The 21752-nt window shown below is 42.1% G+C and overlaps 1 protein-coding gene across 4 annotated transcripts in view; it reads left to right on the top strand.

The window, feature by feature from the left end:
• Positions 1–21752, top strand: part of LOC308394589 (receptor tyrosine-protein kinase erbB-4-like) — a 388448-nt gene that overhangs the window by 249952 nt on the left and 116744 nt on the right. For all 4 annotated transcript variants that reach the window (XM_080878981.1, XM_080878979.1, XM_080878980.1 and 1 more), the window contains exons 4-5: positions 15156–15290; positions 19164–19229. In XM_080878981.1, coding sequence (XP_080735107.1) covers positions 15156–15290; positions 19164–19229 — 201 coding nt within the window. The remainder of the gene's footprint in view (positions 1–15155; positions 15291–19163; positions 19230–21752) is intronic.

The raw sequence follows: 21752 nt of genomic DNA, 5'->3' as shown, positions 1-21752 counted from the left end.
TAGCGTCCATTGAAGCTTTAGAAGTTTCAAAGAAAAAAAACAACAAAAAATTGTCATCTCTGCCGCCTCCGCCTCCTACACCGCTTCCATAATCTCCTAACGTGAAGCATTTTTCATAAGGATTCATCGCAAAACAATATCATTCGAGACTGCGAAATTTAATCAGGGGCTTTAAAACACAATTATGGTTATCAGGGAGGACACGGCTGCGAGCGCTCCCGGATCGTGGAGGAGGAAGGAGGTTGGGAGGGTGGAGATGGTAGAGTTGCGGTGAAGAGGGGGGATGGGGCGGGGGGAGGCGAAGGTGGAAGGGGGGGGGACCTCCCCCGCACTGTCTGCACCCCAGCGCTCCTCTCCCATTTGTCACCGAGCGCAATATCTCTTTGGCTGGCAGAGCTAATAATGAAGAAGTGTGTGTGTGGGGGGGTGGAAACGGGACTCTGGAGACCCACCTCCGCCTTCCCGTGAAGATCAGATAAGTTCTCCTCAAGTCAGAGGCCCAGAGCCACCGCGGATTTGCTTGTAAGGGCTGTATCATTTATAAGACGCAGCAGGAGCGGTTGACAGCTTTTTAGGTGTGTGAATAATGCAGGCCTTTATAAAAATGTGCAGCGGCGGGAGCAAAAGAAACGTTTTCCCCTCCTCCTGGAGAAGAACAACGCTTTACCCACTTTGAGCTTAGAAAAGTTCACTTCATTTCGGCCGCTTTCACGACCCGAGCTCTTTTGCTGATGTGTTGCTTTTTATGTGTGTGTGTGTGTGTGTGTGTGCCTCCAGGCAAACCAGTGGTTGTTTTCTGTCTCTATTATCTTGGCAATCTGCAGCCATTTATCTACCAGCGGCTCGTTTGCAGGCTGGAGACTTAACAGTTATTCACGGGATTTGGGAAGTCGTCTTCACTTAAGCAGCTACTTTCTCAACACACTGGGTTGTTTTTTTTTCACTCCCCCCTTTTTCCCCCCTCTTTATAGCAAACATGCTCCAAGGCACTGTACAGTAAAGTTCTTCACAACTACACACACACAAACACACACGGAGGGTTTCCTCGGGGACCGACTGCTTGTTTTCTAGTCACATCATGTTTTCACCTGAAGTCGTGGGCTTTCTAAGTCTTACTGTAAATTGCCCGAGCAGAGAAATCCGCAACTTTAATTACGGCGTTTTGATTTTGCTCAGATTGGCCAGGTGCATACACATCAGTGCACACTCAGATCCTGCCAACCATAGTACCAATTAACTATGCGGTTCATGCGCACACACACAAACTCGGGATTCCCAAACACTGTGTGTCTTTTGTTCAGGAAATCTTTTTGTTCTCTCTCTGCTGGAGTGGAGGCAAGTATATGGCGGGCATTCCAGCCATAAGATAAAAGAGACTTTTTTACACTAGAATGAAAAAATGAACTCTTTATTGTTCCCCTGGTCTTACTGATCCCATTGCGCTGTATGCTTGTAGCCTCCTGTCTGTGTGTGTGTGAGTATTTGAGTGGAGTTCAAAGTGCTCTACGATGGATGCCAGTTGGCTTAGCACAAGGGAATTTTGTGGGTGGATATTTTGTGTTTTTGTTGTGGATCCCATTCTTGGGAGGATGGTGGAAGTAGTCAGACTAAGGTAACCACTTTTTGTTTTATTCTGTCTCCAACTAAGTAAACTGTTAGTTCAGTCATTCCATTAAACTCAGCCGCAATCCCAGCAGATCAGCTCTTCTCGGTGCCATCCTACATCTGTGGATTTATGGGCTGATACTCTTTCACCAATCCATATTAAAGCTGCTTTAGGCTGTTGAACCCTCTGACGTGCAGGCCTCGAGAGCAGCTGGCAACCCCTAACAACTTCAACTCGCTCGGGAAAAAAAATATATTCCCCAATGGATTGGCAAGCGAAATCTGGAAAACTCCTTGTGATTTTTTGCTTTGTTTTCCACATTCAGATTGCTGTTGTTTGCTGTTTGCATGGAAGATGCTGCAAACAAATCAGTACTAACTTACTGGGTGATAGAAAAGTGCAGTGCAAACCGAAGACCGAGAATATTCACCTTCAAAGTTGTGCATCACCACTGGAGCCAACACACTTCAAAAGGGAGAACTTTTACTTTGGTTTGTGTCACACTTTTCACACCACATTCTCTGCCAGCCTCTCTCCCTTCTGACAACTGGGGTCCTTTCCCAAGTAAGGAGATGCACTGCAGACATATTTGGTGTCCAAGTCCGTGGCCATCCAGAACTTGATCCCAAATTTGTCTGGCTTGGTTGCGATATACTGTGTGAATGGACAACGAACCTTGGTAGGGAACAGCTGTTCATCTATGGTCATGTGTTCTCCTGGAGTGAAACTCTTAGCACAGTTCTCGTTGAAGCGTGTCCAAATGTCGGAGATCGCCGCAAATTTGTCTGTTTTCACCCGTTCTGCCTGCGCGTCCTTGTCATCAAATCGAAGGTGTTGCATAATTGAAATGAATCTATCTCGGGGCATTGTCTCTTTGATTACTGGCACCAGAAATCTTTCTGACCAGCAATCCACAATGACACCAACAGGACACATAATTGCTCTTACAAACAGGATTGAAATGAATGCCATCAGTTCATGAATTGACAAATTCCAGTCTGGCTCTGTTCTGCGGGCTTGATGTACCGCGCACTCTCGATGGTCTGCAGCAATCCCACGTCTAAGAGGCAAACGAAGCTTTGGAGCACACTTGTAATCTTACGCTGTCAGAAGATAAACAAATAGAAAATGGTAAATTTGCATGAAGCTCACTCTAAATGGGTTTATTTATAAATATCATATGTAATATGGCAATGACAAACCTTAGCAGACTCTGTGGGTCCAGCTTGCGCAGTGAAGCACGAGCGATTTGCTACTGCACTGGGCATTCCAATGTTCTCCTCAACCCACACAGTGCTGTCTTTTGCCGTGTGGCTCTGGCTGGGCTTCCCAGTATCACGGGGCCTCTTCTGTGGAGGCATATTGGGTTCTTGTTCCGTCTCCTTTTCAGATTCTTCTGAGGAGGTATCAGTGGCCTGCTGGACAAATGAAACCTCTCCTCCATCAGAATATGCTTCGTCCATTTCCTGAAGCAAGGCAAAGCCTGTTGCGCGGAGAGGTTCTTCCTGCGTGGCAGTGATACGGAGGCCATCCTGATGTGTGTTCTCAGAAATGCAAACAAGAAATGATTCTCCCGCCTGGGTCGGTCTGCTTTTATGCACAGCACTGTGCTGTAGTCAAGCAATGCCACTTCCTCACATACACAGTGACAATGGAACAATGGAAGATCTGTGCTGAGAGTCAAGGAAGGTGTGAATGTGTGTCTTTCATATTTGCAGGTCAGTCAATGTGTGGGATATTTTGTATAGATACGGCAGGCATTTCTGAAAGTTGTAACACAGAGGTTAAAGGAGCTTGTAAAGAAAAGCGTCTGGACTTCTTAAAGAAGTCTTTTTTCCTACTCAGAAATCTACCAGTGACAGAAGCAATTGTAAGGAGGTTTTAGGTGCAGCACCATATACCTCCTTGCTGCGAGTTTTGTCTTGTTCACGCACCATCTTGTCTGGGAATACACATTTTTCCATAGCAACCTGTAGTTGCCAAGTGTTCATTGACCAATCTCTAGGGTTGCATGACCAAAGCCTTAGCAACTGATTTGACTGGAAAATATATGTTTTTACCTTTGACTAATGGTTTCCAGATGGTCACAGACCAGTCTCTACACTTATGTGAGTTGTGCTTTATAATCACTGTGCATTTGCACATTTTGCAACCCACCTCCACTCAAACTCATTCTTTTACCATTGCATAAAGCCTTCTCTTTACTTACAAGATGGGTAAGTTGGGTGGGGGCCTTGCTGCTACTTTCCATGCCCTGTGCTCTCTCTCTCTGCCTTACGCATTCTGAATGTGTTCATGCAAAGTTGGGGCGATCCTCAACACCAAATATAAAATATCTCAAGCAGAAATAACTTCCTTCTTTTTACTTTTGATTATAGTTGGTCTGACTGAACAGTTAGATTGAAAATCAGCACAGCAAACAGAACACAATCTCTCTGCCTCTCCGTTTCTGTAACTTTACTTCATTGTCTCTCTAGTGAGTCATTATTTTCCAGAGTCACAGATTTGTTGCCGTTGCAGTTGTGTAATGTTCATCGGTGTTCCCTGAAGAGGTTGCACTCTAAGAAAATGAAGGCAATTTGTTTCATTCCCCAGTTCGGCACCTTGTGTCATGCCAGCTGTCAGCGCTGTGTCACAGGCCACACAGAGCACCAGGAACTGATGCATGTAAATGACTACAAAGAGCTTACACGTCTCTTAGACAACACACATACACACACATACCATAATTCTGAGATAAAAGACAATGTTCAAACAATCCTTTTGCCTGCTGAGTCCAGTAAAGGCTTCTTGAAAAAATATATTTGTGAAGGATGACAATACTTGTAAATTCACGCAGCATTAATTCCCTCAGCGCTAAACCACATTCATGCAATCCTTTCCTTTCAGTTACTGTATTTCCCTATTTTTAAAACAAAAGATTATTTACTCTGACTGATTCTTTCCACTGTGTTAAAAATGCTCTTCTGTGTCAACGCTGAAATACTGTTTGTTAATGCTTCAGGATAAAAGTCTTAAACATTCACAACTTGAGGTTCTGCAAGCTGTTAAAATACTTTTGACAATAATGGGAAGGGATTCAAGTTCACTGGACCCAAACTGATCAGCCTCAAGATTAAAACCACATTCGTAATATAGTGTGGGTCCCTTCCCTTGCTTGCTGTGGCATTGGCATACAACCTATGCAGATGTCCTGTGGTGTTTGCCACTGGGACATTGGCAGCAGAGTGGGTGATCCATGGATTAAGCTTGCTCCAGCTTCTCAATTGGGCTGACACATGGGGAGTTTGGATGCTGGGTTAATACCTCAAGCCTAGTTTATGGTCACTGCATTGGATGTTGTGCATCACCACAGCCTCTTAACCATTTGTGCTGGTGCTTGAGAGACAAAGCGCTCGCTTCAATCTTAACCCGAATGAAAGGTGTCGCAACTCAGGCGCAACCACTAGGAGAAAAAAGAATTGAGAAAGTCAAAACAGGAAGCAAAGTGATTGTGGCGTTATTTTCAGAATTGTCTCTAGACAGTCATTTATGTTTGCAAAATCTCCCTCTCTGTAACATAAGAATCATCCCTCTGGTGACTAAATGACCATCTGAAACGACACCAAAGCGAAGAATGGCAGTCATAACGTCATAAGAGCAGTAATGTTGGGTGTTAAGGAGGTGTTGAGTTCTTTTTGGGTTTTCTTGAGCTGTTATTTGAAGTTTTTGTGGTGCTGCTGGGTAGTTGAGGTTGTGCTTGGTCTGCACTAAAGTTGAAGTTGGTGGTATGTGTCAAATTCAAATTCAAATTTAATTTGTCACACACACACAACCATACACAGTATGACATGGGGGGTGAAATGCTTGTAGCTGTTCAATGCCCGACCATTAAATGACAGAAAAAGGTTTTACAGTATTTACAATTTACAGGTTACTACAAAATTTACACATTAACTTAGAAATTTACAGTAAAAATGTGCAAATAGCAGAAAGAGATTATAAAGATTATAAATTACAGGAAGTGTGCATAAAGAAAAACCAGAGTGCGTGTGGTGATGTGATGTGTGTGAGAGTCCAGTCTTATAGTGACGTGTTTGGGAGAGTCCAGTCCTACACCTGGTTCAGGGCCCGAATAGCCTGGGGGAAGAAGCTCCTCCTCATTCTCTCTGTTTTGGCCTTAAGGAAGCAGAAGCACTTCCCAGACCTCAACAGTGAGAAGAGTCCATTGTTGGGATGGGAGAGGTCCATCATAATCTTCCTAGCTTTGGACTTGCACCGCTTGGTGTAGATGGACAGCAGGTCAGGGAGCTCTGATTGAATGATGCGTTCGGCCGAGCGCACCACTCTTTGCAGATCTCGTCTGTCGTGCTCAGTGCTGTTCCCAAACCAGGTGCAGATGTTTGCCGTCAGGACGCTCTCGATGGTGCAGGAGTAAAAGTTCTTGAGCACCTTCAGTGGCAGATGGAAGTCTCTTAAGTCTTCTGAGGAAGACTTTCTTCATGTGCTAACGGCTGTCTAAATGACTCGGGTAAAGTTTGTAGCATGCGTGCTTGTTGTTTTTGTCTGCTTCCACTTGTTTTTGCACTAGGATGATGTCGGCGTAAATGTGCAGTCATATTCATTGTGTTCCCACTAGTGCTGTCAGTGTTAATCAGAAATGACGTTAACGCCACAACACGGCAAATCTCCATTAACGAGCTACCGCGGATCGCCCCGTGTGTGGGGCTGTTAGGTGTGGCTGTGTGCAGACAGGAATAGGACCCAAGGTGCAGACTCCGGAGACAGAACTTAAACCAAAACAGCTTTAATGCTGAACTCAAACATAACATAACTGGGGAAAAAGGTCAAAAAATATAAACTAACACCAGCGGATTGACAAAACACACAGCAAAATAAACAGTAGATCGCGACACAGACACAGAGAAACACTGGGCTTAAATACACAGAGGGAGCAATCAGGGAATGAGTGACAGGAGGGAAACACAGCTGGGACAAATCAGAACTGACGAGACCAAAGAAGCGTAAACTGAACACACTGAGAAAAGACAGAGACCTTCAAAGTAAACAGGAAACACATAACACAGACTGAACAAAGACACAGACTCACATGCAGGCACTACAGAGGGAACAGAGACGTGGGACCAGGGCAGACACAAACACTGACTGGACACGGGGATATAGGAACTAAGGATACACATAGACGCGAACTAGACAAGGGGATGCAGGTGATAGGGGAGACAGAGCAACTAAAGAAGACAGAGACATAAACCATAAGACAGAACTCAAAGAAACCAAAAACTAGAAAGTATAAATAATATCATAAACTCAAAAACCCTGGGTCAACGACCCAGGCATCCTAACAGGGGCTGGACGGCCAACACGTTAACGAGCTAACTGCGCTAACGCAGTAGTTCCCACCCATGTAATTGAGCATTGCGTGGCACATCCGACATACTGTTTTACTTTTGTCCATGACGTGCTTACCTTCAGGGTCATACGTCACATGAAAACCAAAGGTCACATCTGAATGAGGGTGGGGGAGGTTCAATTTGCCATGTTGCCACAAGAGTTTAACTTCTGTCTTGCTAGCTAGCGCTGCGCTCAGTGGATCTGCGCTCGACAGTGCAGCCTAGGCGGAGTAGTCGAACGCAGATCCACTGAGCTCTCAACACAGACAGCATCATAAGAAGAAAAGTTGATAAAATAAATGAAAAATTTTGTATTGTTCGATACATATGCGTACCGAACCGAAAGCACTGTATTGAACGGTTCAATATCGATACGAGTATCGTTGCACCCCTAGTTATTTTCTCTTGCATAGTCTAAGCTTAAGGTACTCGCATTCTAAACATACCAAGGAGAGTGCTCTGTGAATCATATCCATAAAACTGCAAACAACATGAATGTCTCTCTGTAGTGGAGAATTTATGGCATTAAAGTATCTAAATTTATAAACAACAATCCGAACAAGTCGGAGACAATGTATTCCACTTGATTTATATGTGAGGGGGAAAAAAATCTCAAGAGGCTTCACAGTGCTCTCCGCATTTCGCTCTCAGTCACTGAGTGATTAATTGGCATTTAAGAGGTAAAGCTGCAGCTTAACTCTCCAGCTCTGCCGCAAATGTGAGGCTTTGTCGACCTGATGCAACTGATCTCCAAGATGCTCTTTGGTGTTGGACAGGAAGTAGTTATTGGGATTTTTTGCATTTATGTAACGAATTTCTCACTTTTGCCTGATTATTTCAGAGGCATTGTTTTCTGAGTGTTTTAAAAGCTTCTGGCTGTGTTCGTGTGTGTGTTTGTAAGACTGTGTGTGTGCTTGACTCATGGAAAAGAGGGCATCCGACTGTGAAAAGAAAGAGTGATCATCTCGATTTCTCTGTTCCCCATGCTCAGCAAGTCAGCCCATCACCGGAGTGAGGAAGTGCTTTTAATGCTGGAGAGGATGGGTGGGTCTGAAGGGGGTGGGTGCAGGGTGGAGGGTGACAAGTACAGAAAGATGATCGTAATACAAAAGGGCAGTGTGGATGGCCCGAATGCACTCAGCTTGAGTTGTGTGATACGTGACACACCCGCCCTCGAGACAAGACAATAACAGCAAATGCATGGACTCATCAACCGAGGACAGATCACTATTACGGACTTATTCATCAGCATAATTAGGGAGAGAAAGAGATGTGGGACAAGTGGCTCGCAGCACTGATGAAAGCTCATCAGCAGGCTCCCTATAGAGCTATGGCCACTGATTGGTGCTGGGGCCATCATTGCCTAGGACCTACTTCAAAATAGAGGCTCTTCGCTCTGCTCAACGACAGTAAAATGAACTTAATTGGCTTGCGAAAAGCAGCTTGGCACAGGGATCATTTTTATATCCCTAACAATCTGAACACTTATTGGCCTGTTCTCTACTATGTAAGTGTTGGATACACAATGCAAATAAATATCTCAGTGAAATCTTAAAATGCTGCTCTTACCTCGAGTTTTTCAAAAACATTTGTTCCTTATTTTAGTTTCTAACTTTGCATAACCGTTCAAGAGTCACAGAAACATTGTCAGGGCACTCCAACTTTATTTTCCTTCCCTCACTAATGTCAGTGACTCACTGCTTCTTAATGTCAGTGATCTGAAAATTAAAGTCAGTGCTGACCCCCGCACCCCACCCTCCCCCACCTCAGAGAAGAGCATAGAAAGCAAACAAAATGTTGAATATAATTATAGAAGCTGGGATGTGAAAAGGTTACTTCCACATCCGCTTCCACAGCATTATGAGGTTTCCTCAAGTGTTCAGCCATTAATTTCAGACCTGTGTTTTTGCCCTTTAATTGGTTAATTTATCAAGTTTAACGACAGCTCCCACACTTGTATTCGTTGTGCAGTTTTGTTTGTGCTCCAGAAAGTTCTCAGTGATAACTGAAGGGATACATATCTATTGATATGTCTGACTTCAATATACCCAGTGGACTGTCATGATAACCTATCGTATAAACTCTAAGGGGAAGAAAAAAGAAACAGCTTATTTACATTATCATTAGAAAGGTCATAAATACAAAATAAATACTACAAAAATCAGTAGTTGCCTGGTGATTTTATTGATTTTGTTTTTTCACATTAAGCAACCCATTGCAAGCAGCTGAAGTGGACACATGGTACCTCAACCTTTGGGCAAACACTTTCAGTCAACAGTCTGTGGCACAGCTATTTCAAAGGCAGCAAGATCAAAACTTAATTGCACACTTTCACAATAATTTTGATCATGCCATAGTCTCCAATGCTATGTAACTCACTGGCATTTTGGCTGTCCCTATCCTGTTTTTCTAAGCTGGATTTCATCTGTAGACAGCATAAAACATGGGTGTAGCTTCCAGGTCTAAAAAGTGAAGCTAAAATGGAAGTGCCTTAAGCATGCATGTTTTTTTAATGGCCACCAGTGGTTGATACCAATAGAGGTTTCATGAGTTACATCATGTGCATCAACTCGATAATGAACCCATCGCGATGTGTATATAAAAATCAGAAAAACAGCTTCATTTAATCAATTTAAATCCTAACATTGTTTCAAAAAGACCCTAAATTGAATAAGCAGAAGAAAATTAATGGATGTTTCAGAAAGAAGGAGGAGTTATGTTCATTGGTTAACAACCTATAATCGACAAATTATTGGCCAACGAATGTGCTGATTCACCATCAGTCCTGCCCTTCTCTTGTCATATCCAGTTTTGAAACACCAAAAAGGCCAAAAGCAGCTTGAGCCTTCAGAGCAGCAGCTGCCCTTCCTGCTTTGGTCAGCTGGAGCTCAACTCATGTGAGAAAGTAGTTTTCATAGTGATTTGGTCATATTTGGACAGGAAGAGAGAACTGCAGAGTTATTAACTAACTCACACTGGCTTACAAGGTTGGATAGGAAGGAACATCTGTAATTTGCACTGATATTGAATGTTAAGTTTAATCAAACCAAATACTGGATCCCTGTCGCTCAAAGCAGTCAAGCTGTAAATAATGCATAACCTTAACCCCTAAAGTAAAATTAGGCATTTTGACAAGTCTGCAAGACTGAGTTTTGGAGCCATTCTTCATTTTCTTCATTTTTCTTAACCCCCCTAAAGTCTCTTCTGACCATAACCCTTAACCCAAGCAGGTGGTTTAAATAAGGCTTACAGTGTGGATATTTAAGTCACTGTTTATCACTTTGAAACAAACCCTCATTTTATTCCTTGAATGCCCACACTGTTATATTGTTCAGCAACACTTTTTTAGAGCTTGACTGCGCTAAATATGAAGCACCATCCTTTATGATGGAGCATTAGAGGGAGTCAGAAATGTGGGGTTTATGGGACTGAGTGATGGAGAAGAAAGAAAGTAAATGAATTCAATAAAGGTGGTGTCATTAAATTAAGCCATTTATTCCATTTTTCAGTTTTGCATTTGATGGAATTTCTCCAGTGACCTCCTCTTATTCCCCAGCACAGTTCTATATCAAATCTAATCTCTGATTCAGCATGACACTTCGACTTTTGCTATGTGATTCTTTTTTTCTCCATCACAGTGAGGCACTTTATTTCACTGCCAAGAGAGCTGTAGCAAAATGCTGCACCAGAAGCCGTCTTGAACCAAACATGACCTGACCATATGGCATTAGAGGCCTCAGCGGCCGTATACATGCATAAAACGGCATGACTAGGAAGTGTCACCCAGAGGAGCTGAAGTCTTTTGGTTGAACATATAGACGATCAAAAGGGAGACAGGAGATTTTTTTCTTTTTTGTACCTATTTTAGAGACTGCATAGTAGATCATAGTGTATTTTTCTATGGAGCTGAAATTAAAGAAGTGATGTGGAGCTTTGTGATTGATATGAATATTACTTCATCTCAAATCCTTCCTGCTTTGGTTAGCTGGAGCTCAATTCATGTAAGAAAGTGTCTTTCATAGTCTCCTATAGTAATATCCCACTCATTCAGACATTTTCTTTATCATTACAATGGGTGAAATCTGCTACTAACCAACGTATCTCTTAAAGAATAAGACATTTTATTGCACAATTTACAGATTCATACGTTGTAATTGCTTGGATTGGTTATGCATGTCATGACTGGAAGTTTCTCACTTTTTTTTTTTTTACTGTAGAATGATGGTTACATCCAACTTTGACCACTGACCCTTTTGATTGGACTCCCACAAATTGTCATAAGTATAATGTGTCATCAAGACTGCAAGGCAAACAGTGTTAATTAAGGCCACCTTTCAGACCTTTGTCACTGATATCAATGTGAGTTTTGAGTCTGTAGCCCAAGAATGATCAAACTACTGTTTGGTAAATGCATTGATGCAATGGCACCTTGCTAGTCCATTTGAACACTCAGAATTACACACTCTCTAGCATTCATATGCACACTCACTCCAGTGGATGTATTGGGGGCAACCAAGGGTTCACCTTGAACTTTGACACATGAACTGGGTTAGCCAGGGATCGATCTGATGACTTTCCGATTGGTATTGGATAGACTGTACCACCTACCACAGTAATTCTGCAGAATAAGAGTGAGCCGATGTCATTAAAGGTGCTCAGGTGTTGGGAAACTGAAAGACATGCTTCATGTAGGTCATGTGTTATTAACCACATTTCCCTAATGATAATAAAAAGCAAAATGAACCAGGATTTGGTCCACAATCTTAGTCAAGACTTGTCTGAACAACTATTCCATGATTTATCATTGCATTTGCTTAATATGTCCAGTTCATTTCACGACCACCACTGACCGGACCAGTTTTCCTGTATCAAATAAAATATTTCTATATCTAAGATCAAAATGATCAAAGTGAACAGAATTTTTCTGCAGTGTTTTACAAAATGAGTTTGAAGGTGCATACCGCAAAACCAAGGGAAGATGCATGACTAGGGTTCATGGTTGAGTCAGAAATAGTATATAAAAAGAGGAGGGCCTGGGGAGGAGGTGGGTTACAAAGCAGCTTGCAGATGGACAATCACTGTTGTGTAAAGTAATGTTTTCAATGCAGTGTATATGGGTTTCCTGAACTGATTGGGGGGCGATCGTGGCTCAAGAGTTGGGAGTTCGCCTTGTAATCGGAAGGTTGCCGGTTCGAGCCCCGCCTCGAATAGTCTCGGTCGTTGTGTCCTTGGGCAAGACACTTCACCTACCGCATACTGGTGTTGGCCAGAAGGGCCAATATATGGCAGATATGGCAGCCTCGCCCCACAGGGCAGCTGTGGCTACAACTGTAGCTTGCCTCCACCAGTGTGTGAATGTGTGTGTGTGAATGGGTGGATGACTGGGTGTGTAAAGCGCTTTGGGGTCCCTAGGGGGGACTAGTAAAAGCGCTATACAAATACAGGCCATTTACCATTGTGTGGAAAGGGTATTAAGTGAATCGGGAACCTCAGGAATTCGCATGACCTCAGGAATTCGCATGATAAGGTGGGGCCAGGTTTCACAATGAACACACCCGAAACTCTGGCTGATTGGGACCCACACCCAGTTTCACACCTTGGCTCAGGCGATTAGAGGATCATCAGGGGGTCCTTTTGTCCCTCTGTGGGGGGTTACTCCCACTAGGTTTATATCTGGGACTCTCCACCATTTGACCTTAGAACTGAAGAAGCTTCTCGGATGAGAGGTGAAACGTCTTCAAGCAACTTAAAGAAGTCCAGACGCTTTTCTTTGCAAGCTCCTTTGACTACGATGACCTGGATGACTGAGAACCTTCACAGACAGGTATTAAGTGAACCATTGTCTGATGTGGGTTGAGTAGGAAGGTACATCTGTAGATCAGATGAGATTGCTTAATGTGCAGCATGTTTCCAGAGATTCATATATTCTGTCAAATCTTTCTTTTCCAATTTCTTGCAATTGAACGATGGCCCCATGCTTGAAAACAGATTATTAATAAATGTAATTAAAGGAAAATTAGCTGAACCTTGCTTGTTTGTGCTTCACAACATTTACACAGCATTAAGAGTGCTTTATGTGCCTGTCAAACACACTGCACAAAACCTGCTTTTTAGTGTGTCGGCCTTTATTTACAATGCCGAACCAATACTATGTCTTTTTTCAGTTACTGGACAAAAAAGCCTTCAAAAGCTTTTCAAGGTGTTACCCTAGCATAGCACACCATTATAAATCCTCACTTGCAGCTGCAAAATATGAGAGGCAACATCTGCTGAGTCTGTAGTTTGACATAAACTAAAACATCCTTCAGAAACTTCAAGGCTTTACAGTGTTTTTATCTCATAGGCAAGACACGTAACAATCCAGCGAGGGATGCTCACTTCTAGCCAGTTGTAAAAAGAGGTCATTTTCAAGCAAAGTAGGGCCCTCACCCAGTCGTGGTGGAAAGATGCCTGACACAAGCAAATGTCCGATGAGCCTGTGTGTGTGTAAAACCTATAATCTTGACCTGTTACGTGCTCCCTGATGACCTTGTCTATGTGCACAGTATGTCTGAACTAATGGGTTGTTTGTTCAAGGATCTTTAGAGGCGTGAAGCGGCTCAACAACAAAGCCCTCTATCACATGAAGGAGACTTAAGGGAAAACACGAAATGCACATATGGACACATCTGCCGTCTGAAAAATAATTAATCGGGGTTCGGTAATGGATGGCCGTTCATTTCACAGCTATTTTTGAATGCTATCAAAGCATGCTGATGGTGCAGTCCATGTGCTATTTGTACAAGCTTCTTCTTCCTTTTTTTTTTCTCTCCAGCCGCCATACATGAATGTTAAACACGCCCAGATAAATCGTCCATTGTGACGGGAACATGATTACATGAAGCTGCGGCTGTAGGCCATTCAGCAGGCAGACAGAGCGCCATGTCACCTCTAAGAGAGCTTTGAATAAATGTCCCCGTCTCCACCAAGGCCCACTTCTTTAATCAGGGTGTCGGATGGTAATGATTAGCTTCCTGTGTGTGTGTGTGTGTGTGTGTGTGTGTGTGTGTGTGTGTGTGTGTGTGTGTGTGTGTGTGTGTGTGTGTGCTTCTCAGCAGTCGAATCATAAGCGCACGCCGTTAATAATCTGCCTGGAGAGACAATGCCCTTCTTTACCTTCAGCTAATCCAGCCCTAATCTGAAGCACATTGTTGCTTCTTTTTTCATTATTAAATTTCATTTATTTTGACAAGTACTTTCATGGAATCATATTCAAGGAGAAGGAGATGCAAGATGATTGTATCTAAATCCCCCAAATAGGTTAAATTATATAGTCTGCTGGTATCCCAGAGAGAAAGAAACACAGATGGGGGCTGTTTTTTCCCTTCTGCTTTGGGTCACAACTCAGGAGGGGGGGATTACTGCAGCATCATTTCATTCAGTCTCTATATCCAAAACCTGGATTAGTAACAGGGAGAGGGATTAGAATGTATTATCACTATCCATGCCCAGGCATCTGTTAAGGGCACTGGTCCTTGAAAGGAAACATATTTTTGCTATTAAGCAAATGCTGGTTGAAGTGCCTGCCTTTGTCTTTGGTGTGTTGGCTCTCACTGTGGAGTAGGTCACGAAAAGCTCCAGTTCCAGTTATTTTCTATGAGACAGTTTGATTGTTTGGGCCGCTTAGGAGTCTTGAAGTTAATAATTCAACAATAAAAAGAAAAAAGTTTCAAGATTTAAGTGCATCTAAACTCCGAAGCTATGCGCTTTCTCTGCTCCAGTTTTAATTAACACAACAAGTATCATGTCTGCCTGTGACATTCAAACTCATTAACTCTGAAGATAAATGAAATTACTTAATAATACTCAGCGCATAATTAGGAAATCAGACTGGCGTATAGTAGGAGTTTCTTCAAAATCCATTTGCTTATTTTTATGAGGTACTTTCTATACAAATATCTTTGGACTTGGCATAGAATATCTGTGTGCATTTGTCAATAGCATTTATCGTCATGCTCAGATGCGCTTCAGGGAACAGCATATGCAGCGTGGTACTTTGAGACAAAGAGAAGAGTTAACCTTGAAGTATTGATTTTCTGCCATCGTGCACATGTACTCTATATCCACGGCTATGTGCTCATTTGTCTCTTTCTCTCTCCTTTCTGTTTTTCCTTGTGCAGAGATACTGAATGGGGGCGTTTATGTTGACCAGAACAAATTCCTGTGTCACGCAGACACCATCCATTGGCGTGACATTATCAAGAACCCCCAAGCTGAGCTGCTGGTGGTGCCGTCCAACAACAGCAACAATGGATGTGAGTACAGAGTGAGGGTGCAAACCGGTAGAACCAGTAGTTTTTGATTAGATTAACCTTCTGACCTCTAAGTCACTGGTGATGCCCCCAAGCAATGAACACTTAAGTTCTTGTTTTAAAGAAGAGGTCAATGGGATTTTATAGGCTAAAAGCACCCCGGTAGACCTGAAGTGGATAAATAGAAGAAGATGGATGAATGAAGGATGGAGGTTTCGGAACAAACCGGCAAGAAGCTATTAATCCACATAGCCAAAAGTATACATACAGACTCAAATATATACTTAAATCTTTTAAAAGTTTGGTGTTAAAAGTTCAATAATGTCTTTTAACTCAACAATACCAAGCCCTGTAAACTTCTCATTAGTGATCATGATAGACTACAACTGGTAGTTTCTCTTTGCCAGCATAAAAAAGGTTTGTTTGACAGCACTAATGGGGTTAAACACTATTCAAAGCAATGGGAAAGTCCAATGAATTCAGTGAAGCTCTAATAAGAATAATAGGAGATTTTCACAGCTTTGGAAGGTCTCTACCCGCCATTTCTAAACAACTGCAGTTTCCAAAATCATACAGTCATTAAATACAGCGGGGAAAATAAGTATTTGACACATCAGCATTTTTATCAGTAAGGGGATTTCCAAGTGGACTATTGACACAACATTTCCACCAGATGTTGCCATCAAGCCAAATATTGAAGTCATACAATCAAATCAGAACATATAAGTATACAAGTTAAACCATAATAAATAAAGTGAAATGACACAGGGAATAAGTATTGAATACATGGAGATAACAAGGGGCAAAATGACATAGAAAGCCAGGAGATCACCTGAAATCTGTCAGTATTGATAGAGAAATCCTGTCCCCTATCAGTACTAATTGATATCAGCTGCTTTAGTCCTAATTGATGGCCTATAAAGGCTCCTCATTACCCAGAAGGCACACAGGAAAGACTTCATGATGGGTAAAAGCAAAGAACTCTCTCAAGATCTTCGTAATCTTATCGTTGAAAAGCATTTTGATGGGAATGGTTATAGGTGCATTTCCAGAATGCTGAATGTTCCTGTGAGCACTGTGGGGGCCATTATCCGGAAATGGAAAGTGCATCAGTTCACCATAAACCTGCCACGATCAGGTGCTCCACGCAAGATCCCTGTCCGAGGAGTCCAAAGAATAATCAGGAGGGTTCTCCAAGAGCCAAGAACCACTCGGACAGAACTTCAGGAAGACCTTGCATCAGCAGGTACTGTTGTTTCAAAGAAAACTATAAGCAATGCACTGAACCGCCATGGCATCCATGCACGCTCACCACGCAAGACTCCATTGCTGAACAAAAAGCATGTCAAGGCTCGGTTAAAATTTGCGCAACAGCATTTGGAGAAGCCTGTGGATTATTGGACGACTATAGTATGGTCAGATGAAAGCAAAATTGAACTTTTTGGCAGTCATTCTACACACCATGTTTGGAGAAGAAATGGCACTGCTCACCACCCCAAGAACACCATACCAACAGTCAAGTTTGGGGGTGGAAGCATCATGGTTTGGGGCTGCTTTTCAGCAAGGGGTACTGGCAGACTTCATATTATTGAAGGCAGGATGAATGGAGAGATGTACCGGGACATTCTGGATAGAAATCTGCTGCCATCTACCAGGAAGCTAAAAATGAAAAGAGGGTGGACATTTCAGCAAGACAATGATCCCAAACACAAGGCCAAGGAAACAATGAAGTGGTTTCAAAGAAAGAAAATCAAGTTGCTTGAATGGCCCAGTCAATCACCTGACCTAAATCCCATAGAAAATCTATGGAGAGAACTGAAGATTAAAGTTCATAAAAGAGGCCCAAGGAACCTTCAAGATTTAAAGACCGTTTGTGTGGAAGAATGGGCCAGAATCACTCCTGAGCAATGCAGACGACTGGTCTATCCATACAAGAGGCGTCTAGAAGCTGTAATCACCAACAAAGGCTTTTCTACAAAGTATTGAATAAAGTGTGTTCAATACTTATTCCCTGTGTCATTTCACTTTATTTATTATGGTTTAACTTGTATACTTATATGTTCTGATTTGATTGTATGACTTCAATATTTGGCTTGATGGCAACATCTGGTGGAAATGTTGTGTCAATAGTCCACTTGGAAATCCCCTTACTGATAAAAATGCTGATGTGTCAAATACTTATTTTCCCCGCTGTATGTGTCATTCCACCCTGGAAATAGAACAAAATTACCATGACATTCATGCCCATGACGAGTGGATGTAACCTTCTGATCACAACTGTATATACGTCATATACAGGTTTAATATGACAGAAATACTTCATCTCTGGCACTGAAACCACATCCACAGCTGTTCAAACCTTCTGTTTGCATGGGGCAGCCAATTATAAGAAAGCTGGCTTAAGGAAAAGTTAAAGGAATGAAATAGGACTGTTTCAAGCAGTAAATGAACTAACATGCAGTTGCACTAAGGCCCAGTATAAGATACCTAAGGTTCATTTTAACTGTGAATCATGCAAAGCTTCTCTACTAGAGTCCAAGAATAAAAATGTGGAGCAAGATATGAATGTAATAGGTGCCCTTTAAAGTATCGTCAGTGAAATGTTAAAGTGGCACATTCCAACATACTGTAGAAACACACACACACACACACACACATCCAGCAGCAATCACGCCCTATCCTCATTCTGTTTGCCTGGCGGTCATTTGGAAGCAAAATCACATAGTGTTAGATCAGCGCGTGAACCTTTCTATTGTAGTGGTATGTTAACGACTTTGCAGCAAGGCCCATGGAGCTGCTGTCTGCTGTGGTCTTTTTAAATCTCAGTGAATCTGACAGCTGGTTTGAAGCTGCCCACTTCCCTTGTTACCCAACCGCCTCACCCCCTTTGTGGTCCCGGCTGTCCCTCAGCTCCCTCTGCTTTGGCCATAACAGGCGTCAGTATCCGGCGGACATTCTGTCAGAGGAACTGGCTGCTAAAGACAACTCTTTCAAACTTTTCTGCGCATTTATGGACAAGCCTTTTGCTCATTTTGAGGGATGGAAAGCAGTTTCTTCAGGGTCTCTGTATCAAAACGTGTCAGGGTGAACAATGGGGACAGCTGTGGCACCGAGTGGTAGCAAAGACATAGACAATGGGGCAAATGAAAAGGCGTTATGACCTTTTTTTTACACTTTGCAGAATGAACAGAATACAATCTGACTAGCATGAGCAGGGATCAGGACATCATGCAAAGCCTGTTTCTAGACAATAAAGGTTGGGGAAGACCCTGTACAAGTACAATGTGCGTGAAACGTTGCTATTTTGTTGATGAGATGCCACTGATGTAGGAGGAAGGGGATGAAAAGAAACAAAGAACAGAGGAGGTGGGCCAAAAATGACAAGAGAGTTTGTGGGAGTGGAGGTTGCCAAATTGAGGCCCTTTGCCAAGTTGTAGTTAGTATTTAACATTAACAACCCCACAGTGGGAGTGGTTGAAGGGGCCGGGTGACAATCTGCCTCACTATTCCACTTACTCTGTAATTAACCCATAGTCAATTAAGTCTTGATGATGGGCCACGGGCAGATGAAGGCTGTGAATGCTCTGTCAGGTCCCACTTTGCCTGCTAGCTCTTGACGGAAGGGAGAAGAAGCCTGTCTTTCATGCTCATGTTTCTCACAGGCCATGAGTCGCCAGTGACTTGAAATCTATTGTTGGATGAGCGGAGGAGATTCGACAGTTCTGTCACTGTCATTAGTCAAGCAGTTTTAAGGGCATGCACGAGCGAACGATTAGGTGTTTGATGTGTGTGGGGGCAGTGTCTTTAATGTGTGTTTGTGTCAAAACTACGTCTAAAGTTTGCAGAGAGTTCTCTGATGTACGGTGTCTTTTGCAGGCAGACGCTGTCATCGCTCATGTAACGGACGCTGCTGGGGCCATCAGGAGGACCAGTGTCAAACTTGTGAGTGCACTACTGCAGTCCCACCTCAAAACGCTGATTCACACGTGATGTAATGTATTGCTTTCCCGGTATAAAATTAAAAATTAATCCTATTGCCCTTTACTGATATCACATGCATGTGTAGCTTTACTTCTTTGCGGACATCCACATTAGGTGTTGGGTAGTTTAATGTCAATCAGAAGACTTTTACCCTGCAAATAAGGGGTGGATCAACTTGGCCAACAATCCCTGAACTTGCTGGTTAGACAAACATCATCCTTTGGGCTGGAAAACTTTTTCACAATAATTACTTATATTGAAAGCTCAATTTTCCATTTGTCTATGGTGCCAAGTTATAAATCCCACTCTGATAACACAACTCCAAAGCTACACCCTTTATTGTAAAGGTAACACTGTGGACCAGTGCTACATGTATTGAAGTTAAGAGTGGTGTCAAATAGCTATGCACAGAGAGAGACAGTCATGTGAAAAAGAACGTTTTCACATTACGTGGCCCTCTGGGGTACATCTCATGATTCAGGAGCTCGCAGAACCACCTTTAGCTGCAGTAACTTGAAGTAATACTTTTCTCTATGACTTTATCAGTCTCATCATTTTGGATGAATTGTGACCCACTCTTCTCTACAATGTTGCTTCAGTTCAGTTCACGGGGCCGTTGCAGCACCTTAGTTTTTATCTTTTTCAGCCATTCTGTTGTAAATTTGCTGCCTTGCTTTGGGTCATTCTCCCGTTATATGAGCCAGTTTGAAGTAAATTTAAGTTGTTGGACTCACATTTGACTCAAGAGTACTTTGGTAGTACATGGTGGATTCAATGACTTTAAGGTGCCCAGGTCTTGTGGCTGCAAAATAAGCCTGAATCATTACCCCACCATCAATCAGCTGATATGTGTTTGTGCTGATATGCTATATTTGGTTTTGTGTGTCATGACCAAACATCTCCATTTTGCTATCGTCTGTGCGAAGGACATTGTTCCAGAAGTCTTGTAGTTTGTTCACTTGCAACTTTGCACTTAGCTTTACTGCTATGTTGTTGTTTTTTTTAGAAAGCAGAGGCTTTCTCCTGAAAATGCTTCCAAACAAGTCTTTTTCTAGTTGTACTCTTATGAACTTGAACATTTTAGATGTTAACTGAGCCCTTTAGTGAACCAAGTTTCATCATGGTAATGGTGTTTTAGATGTGCCTATATGTATTTTTGGCAATTTGGACAAAACCAAGCTAGTTATTCCCTAAGACAGGCTAATAGTGTTCTAGATCCAATGCATTCAAACACATATAAAGTATATCATTAGATTTGTGGAAGTGTGAAAAGGTCAGTTTGTGAAGTTTAAATGTGTTATGTTCATTTTAGTGAAAATTTAGACTGTGAAATCTAGCAGTTTATTGGCTAAGCTAGGCTAACCTTACCCTGCAATGCAAAGGCTTGGGGCCTAATATCGATGTTCTTAATCTTACAGTTATGAAATGTTGTTTGAAGACATTATTTCTCTCTGATTTTGCAGGGCTAAGCTAGGAACAACCAGGATATTCTTTTCACTTCAGATATAGACAGTCTAGTGTTATGCCAGTAAGCTATGCTAACCAACCTACGACTCATTTGCCTAGCATAAGTCATTTCATTTAAAAAGAAAAAAAAAGTACAACCCACACAAACAATAATTCATTTTACAACTGAAAAAGTTTTTCAAAATCTATTTATGCAAAGTGCAATAGCAGAACTCAACATAAACACTGAGAAGTAGGCTAATGAAATTCTTTTAAATCACTTATTAGTTTAAGGCCAAGTGACCCCTTGTTTTTACTGACTGGCAGGAGAAAATTAATGATACTGTAAAATCTGCTTTAAAATAATCTGTAATCTCCAGTAATCTGCTTTGGGATAGATTTGCTTTTTAAGCTTCATGAGGACTATCCTATTTTTTTCTTTTTCTTCTCATTTTTTATTAAAGTTGGACACCAAGCTTATAGCCAATATCTAGAAAATGTATTATTAATTATAGGTAGGAAATAACTGTTCATCACCGTGTAGCAATACTTGGCACATAACAAATAAAAGGAAAAAAATGAGATACCAAAGGAAGGAGTTTAACTAGAGAAATGTTTGTCGTTCATATAATTACAGGATGTTCCCCTCATGGAAAGACTTACAGAGGCTCTGGCTTGTTTTTCTTAAACTAACAGACTAATAGATTACAGAGGCTTGGGTTTTTTTTCCACTACTGCATCATTATGTTCGCAACTCAGCACAGAGTGAGCACAGCAGTTTTTAATGCCTGGGCTTCAAGCTCCTGCTGACTCTCTGGCTGGTCTATATCCTTCTTTATCAATACAGTGTGGGAGACTGTCCTTTATCAGAAATGTTGGCTGATGAAATGGGGACAAGCCACACATTACTAATGATACTTACACAGCTCCCGTTAAACTAGTTGAAATAAAATACAGAGAAGAAACTGGAATGGCAGTAAATATTTCCCTGGTTACTGCAAAAGTTGGCATATCAGCGAGTAAAGCCAGGCTTTCTGG

This window comes from Rhamphochromis sp. 'chilingali', assembly GCF_963969265.1.
Source record: "Rhamphochromis sp. 'chilingali' genome assembly, chromosome: 3".
Classification (NCBI taxonomy): domain Eukaryota; kingdom Metazoa; phylum Chordata; class Actinopteri; order Cichliformes; family Cichlidae; genus Rhamphochromis; species Rhamphochromis sp. 'chilingali'.
This window is presented reverse-complemented; position numbering and strand designations above follow the sequence as displayed.